Below are 9,644 nucleotides of genomic sequence, written 5' to 3'. Positions count from 1 at the left end.
TATAGAGGACTGGGTCATTAATGACCTTAATCAACATTTAAATCACATTCCCCTATCATTTGGGGATTAAATTGAAAATTAACTACATATGGATGCAGTAACAAAGACCGTGAGCCCAGGCGAATCGAACAGGGCCCATTTGCAAAATGTTGCCCACCAACTTCATGGGTAATACATATCTGACTATGTCAGGATACGGCGCACGTTCGCCATGTCAAGCGGTGTTGTGGGAAATGTCGATTGTCGAGGGTACGAACTCGACACCATTAATCAAGGCTCGCCAAAAGTTGTCAGATGATCTTCTGGTGGGCCACAACTGCGGCGACTGACACCTGGCAACTACTCTGCGTTCGAGGACAAGAATCCTAGATTTGGGGGATTGGCAAATGAAGAGAGCGAGGACCATCTAAATGGTCCTCGGGGCATGACCTTACTTAGAGACATCCGCATTTTGGAGACAGGTCACAGGATGTGGCTTCGCCTGGAGACATCCACACCTCGAGGACAGACCCCATGGCGTGGCCTCACTTGGAAACATCCACACCTTGGAGATGGGTCACAGGATGTGGCCTTGCCTAGAGACATTCGCGCTTCGAGGACAGACGTCCATACGAAACCTCACTAGCGTTCCAGGAGCTTAATTACTTCTCTATTGGATGTCACGTGTCCTCTGGTGAAAACACGGACAACAATAATGTCCTCACTTATTCTACCCATTATGAGCGATGCTATATCAACAAGCTTAGAGCATTCACATCATCTATGTTAAAATAGATATATATAGGTGTAAAATACAATTAAAAAAATGATAAATACACCTCCATTAGTTGCGATAAAATACACAAAATTTACATATATCTACAGTATATCCTCACACTTATAGAATATTGTTCACTGCTGAAAAATATAGTTAATTACTTTTCAAGCATTTCCTCATTCTCTCTTTTGCTCATCTAATGTAAATAAATATATATTTTATAAATGTAAATGTATGTGCATGTGTAGTTCAGATAAATATATATATTGTGTGCTTTTCTTTTGTGTGTTTGTGATATATATATACATATATAATATATTATATATATAATATTATATTATTTTAAGTATTTTTATGATTTATTAATTGATTTTTTTATTTAAGTATTTCTTAAATTTTGTAATGTATTATTTTAAATATTTTTTTATTACAATATTTAAAATAAAATATTTCTTGTTATAATCTTATTATTTTATTATTTTTGAATTAATTTATTCGTTAGTTTGTTTTATAAGTTTAGATTAACTTAAAATAAAGTATAATTATATATATTTAATTATGAAGTATAATTATATTTGATATTATATATGGATAAATAGTATAAATATTAAAATATAAAGAGATATTATTGAAAGTGAGAGAAAAAATATAAAATGAATAAAGTATATTAAAGTAAAGTTTTGGTGATGTAAGATAGAGAAGTTGGTGTATGATAATTTGATGTAAAATAAAAAAAAAATGTAGTTTTGGTGATGTAAAATGAAGATAAAATAAAATACCTAGTGTGAGTGCTCTTAGGGATGGATGCATGTCTTTTGAGGGCTTGGTGTAACGTACTTGCCCCTTGAGGCATGTCAAATGCATGTTACAAGCTAGGATGGTGCCTAGTCAGATGTGCACATGAGGGTGCAGGCTGGTGGGCATGTTGATGCCTAGTTGTATGGCCTAGTCATAAATGTTTACCTGAAAACGGCTCATGGTGATGTTGCAGGATTGACCTACACGTGGTAGGGACGTGGAAACTTTAAATAAATGAGTCCTGTTCGACTATCGATCAGATAGTTATTGATTTGCCAAGCCTCACGCTTAGGTGCGACCAGTCTGGTCGCACACTTTCATCTATTTCCTTTTGGATGCGCAAGTTTTAATATTTGCATTAATTGTGTTCTCTTTTATTACCTTGATACACAAATCTTAATTGTAATTAAGGTCTGTCGGCCCATGTAACATTCTTAAGCCTATAAATAAGAATCAAAGAGCTCAAGGGAGGGACTTTTGAACTTTTGATCTTGGGATTCGAAGAAAAGAGCACAGTGTGATTATCCACCAAAATTGTAATCCTCTCAAGGCTCGTGAAACTCGTGAACCCTAGTTCATTGATCACAATATTGGGATTCAATATCAATAAGAACACTAAGTGGACGTAGGTTATTACCATCTAGTTGGGGCCAAACCACTACAAATCGTTCATGTCATTTTCTTTCCATTTGATTCTCTTCCGGTTTTCCTTTTGTTCTTTATTGTTTATTCGACTCTGTGTCGTTGGCCAAATCAAGGGTCAACAGTAAATATCTTCAATATTTCCCGGAAATGGACAAGACTTGGTAGTTCCCATATTGAAGGGTCAATGAACGCAATGGTGCGACTGGATTGAGAAATTCATAGAATTGGTTAGCTGAGAGCCAAATATGTCTCCCAAGAAAAAATCATATATGTTATTTGTAGAAGGCTAAAGCTCAAAAGGTTCTTTGTAGGGGGAGAACTTGGTTTAGCCGGAGGGCCGAATTCAGAGATCTACTTTGTAAAGTTAAAGTGGAAGGGAGCACTAGGCAAAGTTCACGTGCAAGTGTGCACTAGATGTTGCATAGGATTACAGTAGGCATGAGTGCCACGTCTGGGAGATGATGCATCTAAAATTATCGACTGCGACAAGAGTGTTGGGTCAAATTGTCATCAAAATGGTGAAGAGTCCATAGAGTTGGCAAACAGAAGGTCCATAGAGACTTAGCTTCAATAGAAGCATGAGTGTAGAGGTACTGTCGGAAATGATTGGTTTGTGAACCTTACCCAGCGGGGGTGCACCTTATTTTTTCCTTGTCAATAGGAGTATGTATTGGAAATTTGGTAGGAAAGCAACAATCAAATGATGTGTTGGCTTTTGGGCTAGTGTTACAAAGGCTCCTAGGTTGATTGGAGGGACATCGTGATGGATTCAACTGATTTCATGTTTTGAAGAAAGAAGTATGAGAGTATTGAAACACTCGTAATGGGGGAATGATGAATAGCGACAGTGGTATGGAGTCTATGATCAAGTCCAAGAGTGGGTGCAAGAAGATCACTATCAAGTAGGTGATTCTACAGAGGTATAGGGACGAGTGCAGACTTAGGATTCAGATGAAGGAAGGAGTGAGCTTAGGATTCACCATTGGAAAAGATCGCAAGGGGTTCATCGATGAGGGCATCAAAAATTGAAGTGTTGGAGAATGTAACGCACTAGCCCCTTAAGGCATGAACGTTACAATCTAGGATGGTGCCTAGTTAGATGCGCACACAAGGATGCAGGGTTATGGGCATGCTGATGCCTAGTTGTACAGCAGTGGCATTTTCATAAATATCTTTAATATTGCTCATAAATAGACGGGAATCGACAGTTCCCATATTGATGGTTCAATGAACGCAAGGGTGCGATCAAATTTGAGAAATTCGGAGAATTAGCAAGTTGAGAGCCAAATATGTATCCTAAGCAAAAATCAAATATGTTCTTGGTAGAAGGCTAAAAGCTCATAAGGTTCTTTGTAGGGGGAGAACTTGGTGTCAAATCTCCACCACCCCATAGCACAGGTGCGCCAAGTGAGCTACTACTAGTTAATGTTGAGATTAATTAAATATAATTGTTAAGATGTTTACATGGTGAGATGCAAAACACATAATAATTTTCACTTAAGTTGAAGTGAAAACATGAGATTGTGTAGTAGGCATCCAAAAGTGACTTTTATTGGTCTAAAGTGTTACAATGAGGTATCCAAACATTCCCAAAAAGTTTAGAGGCACTTAGAGACATTTTGGGGTCATGCTCGGGGTGTTATTATAGAGGCATCTGCGTTGCGTCGCCTGTGGGAGGTGACATATCACCTAAAAGAGCCCGGGAGGAAAAACCTCAGCACGTTGAGTGGCACGCATCACTTGGCAGACAACACATCGCTTGGGTGTTCCGTACGAGGTCGTACAGTTACGTGACTTAGCTCCAAATGATGTGTTTAAAAGCTCTAATCCTATTTATTAGACTTAATGACGGTGCCTACACTATAAATAAGGGTTATTATAGTTGAAAAGCCTTGATCACACTTTTCAACTCTCTCTCTCTCTCTAGCTCTCAAAGTCCAAAGTTTTCTCCATGAAACTCATCAAGCATTTCTTGACTTGCATGAGTTTTAAGGCTTGTTCAATCCCAAATTTCATTCTACTTTGTTGAAGCTTCAAGCAATTATTGGAAAGGCTTGGAATAAAGATTTTGGACAGTAAAATTCTTATTGTGTATAGGCCTTAGAAGTTTCCCAATTTGAAGATTCAAGTTGCTCAAAGAGAAAGGTTGTACCTCTCTAACCCTAGATTTTGTATTTTGTCATTCTATTGTGTTTATTGTTGATATTATATATGATAAATCGGGATATGCAACGAAATTGATCTTTTCAAAAAATTATTAATATCAGCAAGGATCATACATATATAGATATATTAAATCTAACACAAATAGATTGGATATTACCTCTTGTAGCTTATCAAGAGTCCACAAATCTTTTGTATAAATCAATGATCTTCCTATCTTTATTATGAAATCTCACACCTTGATCTTCCAAACCAATCCTCAAACACACAAGGACGTGTGTGGGCACGTAAAATTCAAAATGTTGATTTAGAACTCTCTTGATGTACTCAACACATGAGATCTAGATAAGTTTGAGAAGAGAGAAGCTATTGAAATTAGAATTTCAAGTTTCAGAAATTCTATCGTTTCTTTTCTTGAGAGAGAGTCTGACAGTCAAAACTTCTAAAAATTTAAACTAAAAGTATCGCTTCTTTCAGTTTATAAAGATAAATTAACTAATTTATTTAATCTTTATTTTATTTAAAATAAAATTGATCAACTATAACCTATTTAATTTGAATCATATTTAAAAAATAATAATTAAATAAAACAAATTAATTTGAAATTCAAAATTCAAATCCGAGGGATATTTCTATCCTTATGTGGCACCACACACACTCACTATAAAGTAAGTGTGTCGTGAGACACATTAGAGTTTTCCCTAATTTTCTCATTTGTTTGTTTGATTAATATTTAAGATAATATATTTATCCTAAAATATATATAAGTCAATTCAAAATTAACTTTATCTTCAAATATCAGTTTTAAATAAATATATTATTATAAATAAGATAATAATTAATCTATCTCTATATTAATCCAAACATGATTAATATTTATTTTAACATTTAGTTTTTCAAAATAAAAATTATATAGTTAAATAATTAATTAATTCAAATTAATCAATTGCCCATACCTATCACATAATTATTTCATTGTCCTGAAAAATTAATTCATTTGCAATTTAGTCATTCTCTCTACAAATCATTCTTTTGACATCCTTACCCTTGATAATGTAGGACATAGGTGATATGAGGAGCATGATTCTATAATACAAAGCTCCAATAAACCATAATATTAATTAAACTCTTTAATCTAATATTCTTATTAATTAATTTCATGATTACGCCACTATAAATATGGAATTGCATTCTAAGTATTTATATAATTATATTTACATAGTTTTCTCTTGTAGTCCATTGATATAATCAATAAATGTAGTTATGTCCCCCATTTATATGTTCGTTAATTAGTATCGGTCAAAATTACCATTCTACCCTTCTAATTACCTCTTGATCCTTAAGTACCATTAATTCACTAGCAAATAATTAATCTATAATCAAATTATAGATTTGAGCTCAATAACTGTTTAGTTTTAGAATTACCCCTTAAGGGAACCAATATTCAATCTGTTAGGAAAGTATGGATTCCATTATTGTAAATCATGTTCCTAGCCACTCATGATATTGAATCTCCAAAACAGAAGTCATTAGCCTCATTATACTAAGAAACCTTAACGAGTGAATCAAAAGATCCAATAAACACAAACATGAATTGATGAATACTCATGATTTAGACTAATGTAAAAACGATCATCTATTATGATAAGAATTAAATCTTTATGGAAAATGGTAAGTTTATAAAGATAATTAATTCTCATCGGTCATGTCATATATAATCTATATTATATACAACACATTTACTAAGATGTCTATCCACATCAGTAATCTGAATCTAGATCACTTGCATCATGTATGCTTAGTAAATCTCACTTGTAACCATTCATTAAAGATTCCTTACTTTAATATGTCACTGACTATTTTATTAATTATATATGATCTTAATTCTCTCGTATTAATACAAGATCATATTCTCATGAATGAATATGGAATTTCTTGATATTATCATATAATGAATTCAAACAATAATTATTGTAGGGGCCAAAATTGGGCTCAGGCCCAATGTCATATGCAAGCACACATGCGTTATCGACAAAGAATGCTCAAATAATACCGGATTGGGCTATCGACTCCTAAATGGTACGATCACAAGACCAAGCTCAATAGGCCCAAAACAATATGGTCAAGTCATACGTTAACATTACCCATGATCCGACATTGAACTCAATGATCCAACCCACACCCGAGACTAAGTCTCGTCACTCATCCAAACGGACTAATAAATGGTTCGTCAAATTGACCACGTGGATAACGATCTCCCTCATAAAGTGGGAGACGAGCACTTCCAAAGGATAAGGAGGGGTCATGAGTAACGTTCGTCCACAGCTGCCTATAAGAGCCACTCTCAGTCACTGAGAGAAGGGGATCAATCTGAATCCTCACAACTCTTCTCACATACAATTCACTCTCTCTTTCTCTCTAAAATTACATACTTATTTTCGCAGTCAAGATAGGTGGCAACTTAGCTCATTCATTCATTTTTCTTTTCATTATTGCATTGTTAACATTCTTACTGACTTGACCATCGGAGTCCCTTCGGCTGGCACCATCCTGGTGTCCCAAGGTTTCCCAGTTACTCTCTTCTTTGATCTACAGGTTGTCGGTGCCCGCATAAGATCATCGTCAATTGATTGTGGATTTCAACATCTACAATTTGGCGCCCACCGTGGGGCCCTGACAAGTTGCAACTGAGCAAAGTGTTTCGACTCTTACCGTTCAGTCAACCACCACTAGGACAATGGCAGAGCAGATGGAGGAAGGAGAGATCAATGTGGAGCAGCCCAATGTCCGTGACCAACTCGGCGCTCTTACAGCTCAAATGAAAGAGAACATGGAGCGCACTCAAGCAATGGAATAGAAAATGCATCGTTCATGGAGGAGAATGCTGCGCTGAAGGCCCAACTTGAGTCATTGACTGCTTCAATAACAACACCATATGCTAATCGAGGAAGATTCCAAGTTCCAATTGTTCCAATATAATCACTTGACACAACCCCAATAGGAGGATCAAGTCAAGTGACCGAATAGCCATCAACATTGGGAGCAACTACCGTCATGGTCGGACAACAAACAACCACATCCAACACGGTCAATCAGAATGTGGGTTTACAATCGACTTCATCGGCCATTCCTCCAGCAGTCAACTCATCGGCCATTCCTCCAATAGTCAACTCATCAGCCATTCCTCCAATAGTTATTCCACCAATAGTCAACCTGACCAACATGATTGCTCCTGAAAGCTCTCAAAACCAACAATCCCTTGCTGGACCAAATAATATGACTATTGATTTAGCACCCTTTATTGTGAATGCAGGAAAGAATGTTGCACCTACTCAAGAAGAGTTGATTGAACAAATAATTGCACGAAAACTAGAAAGCATGGAGGCCATGATCCAACAAATTCTAGGGGTGCCAACTCCCATTAAAAAGAGCCTACCTAGCAGCTTTGCAGATTCACCCTTTGTAGATGCAATTGCCTTAGTGGAAATGCCAAAGAAGTTTGTGTTCCCACTTATGAAAGTGTATGATGGAACTACTAATCCCAATGACCACATAGCTAGCTACAAGCAGAGGATGTTTACTGCCGCTATACCTCACGAGTTGCGCGAAGCGTGTATGTGTAAGGGGTTTGAGTCCAGTCTGGTTGGCCCAGCCCTTCATTGGTATACAAACTTGCTTAATAATTCTATTGCTTATTTTGCTCAATTGACTGATGTTTTTGTAGAGCAGTTTGCTAGTAGCAGGAAACTAGAGAAGCTAGCAGATGACCTCTACAGAATTAGGCAGAGAAGGGATGAATCTTTAAGAGATTATGTAGCAAGGTTCAATGTTGAGAATGCGTCAATTACAGCCTGCAACGTGGACACAGTCGTCACAGCCTTCCGAAAAGGCCTTCTGGTAGAATCTGACCTTTATAAAGAGCTAACTAAATATCCTTGCAGGACAATGGAGGATGTTCATGCCAAAGCATGGGCTCAAATAAAATGGGAGGAAGACGAGTCTAACAGAAAATCGATCTCCAACTACTCAAATTCTCGTGAGAGTCGGGGTCTGAAATGAGTAGAGCGCAAGTCATCTTATCATGTCGAACCTTATCCCACCAACAGATGTAGACCATTTCAAGGTGGTGGAAGAGATCCACCACAAAGATCTCGTGATTATCAAGAGAGAGGACAATCATCCCAAAGGTTTAGAAGCTACCAAGACAAAGCACCAATTCCGGAGTTTACTCTGACTATAGACCCTATTGAAGTGGTTGTTGTGATGAAAGGCATGGGAAATAAATTCAAGTGGCCTAGAAAGATTCAAAAGCCAGAAGCTCTAAAAGATATGACCAAATGGTGTGAATTTCATACCGATCACGGACACACCACAGCTGAATGTATAGCACTCAAGTTTGAGGTTGCAGGATTCCTTCGCCGAGGACAACTATGCGATTTCCTTTCTGATAAAGGCAGAGAAACCATAGCAGAAGGGGACAAAAGACAAGAAAATCCATCTGAACCCCCTCAAAATGCAAGGACCGTAAATGTGATTTCAGGAGGATTGGAAGTTAGTGGTATTATGTATTCAGCAGCTAAACGTCATGTACGTGAACCCGTTAACAACCAAGGAAAGCCTAGAAAGCCAGAGACAGTCGCTGGACAAACCATCAGCTTTGTCAATGACGAAGCCACGGATTTGCTTCACCCTTATCATGATGCTTTAGTCATTTCATTATATATTGCAAATTGTTCCATTAAACGTGTATTAATCAATAATGGAAGTTCTGCTAACATTTTATTTCTCAATGCTCTCAGGGACATGAAAGTTGATGAGTCAACAATCATCCGAAAATCTACAGTCCTAAACGGGTTCAGTGGTGAGCAGAAGCACTCAATTGGAGAAAACCTGCATGTTTGGGCAGAAGGAGTAAATCTCCAAACCAAGTTCATTGTTGTTGATTGCCCTTCTTCATATAATGCCATCCTTGGCCAACCATGGATCCATGAGATGAAAGTTGTGCCATCCACATAGCACTAAGTGGTAAAATTTCCAACACCATGGGGAGTAAAGAAGATATTGGGGGCACAAAAAACAACGTGAAACTATTATCAGAGCACTCTGAAAGAAAAACAATCCACCTTATAGCAACTACAGCAGTCAAGTACAATGATTGCCCCAGATGAACCTAACATGGAGGAACTCGATGAAGTGAGCATTATCAAGGAATTCCCAAAGCACAAAGTTCAAATCGGAGCCAAACTCACACCAAAACTATGATACAGATTTTTCTACCGCA

General features: G+C 37.1%; 1 protein-coding gene across 1 annotated transcript; it reads left to right on the top strand.

Annotated features, from left to right (window-relative positions):
• Window positions 1-8,635: 8,635 nt before the first annotated feature.
• Window positions 8,636-9,379, top strand: LOC133816303 (uncharacterized). Its single transcript, XM_062248869.1, has one exon. The coding sequence runs from the start codon at window positions 8,636-8,638 to the stop codon at window positions 9,377-9,379; it is 744 nt and encodes a 247-aa protein (XP_062104853.1).
• Window positions 9,380-9,644: the final 265 nt, after the last annotated feature.

The sequence above is a fragment of the Humulus lupulus genome, chromosome 1 (genome assembly GCF_963169125.1).
Source record: "Humulus lupulus chromosome 1, drHumLupu1.1, whole genome shotgun sequence".
Lineage (NCBI taxonomy): Eukaryota > Viridiplantae > Streptophyta > Magnoliopsida > Rosales > Cannabaceae > Humulus > Humulus lupulus.
The sequence above is the reverse complement of the archived record's forward strand: the minus strand, read 5'-3'. Positions and strand labels throughout refer to the sequence as shown.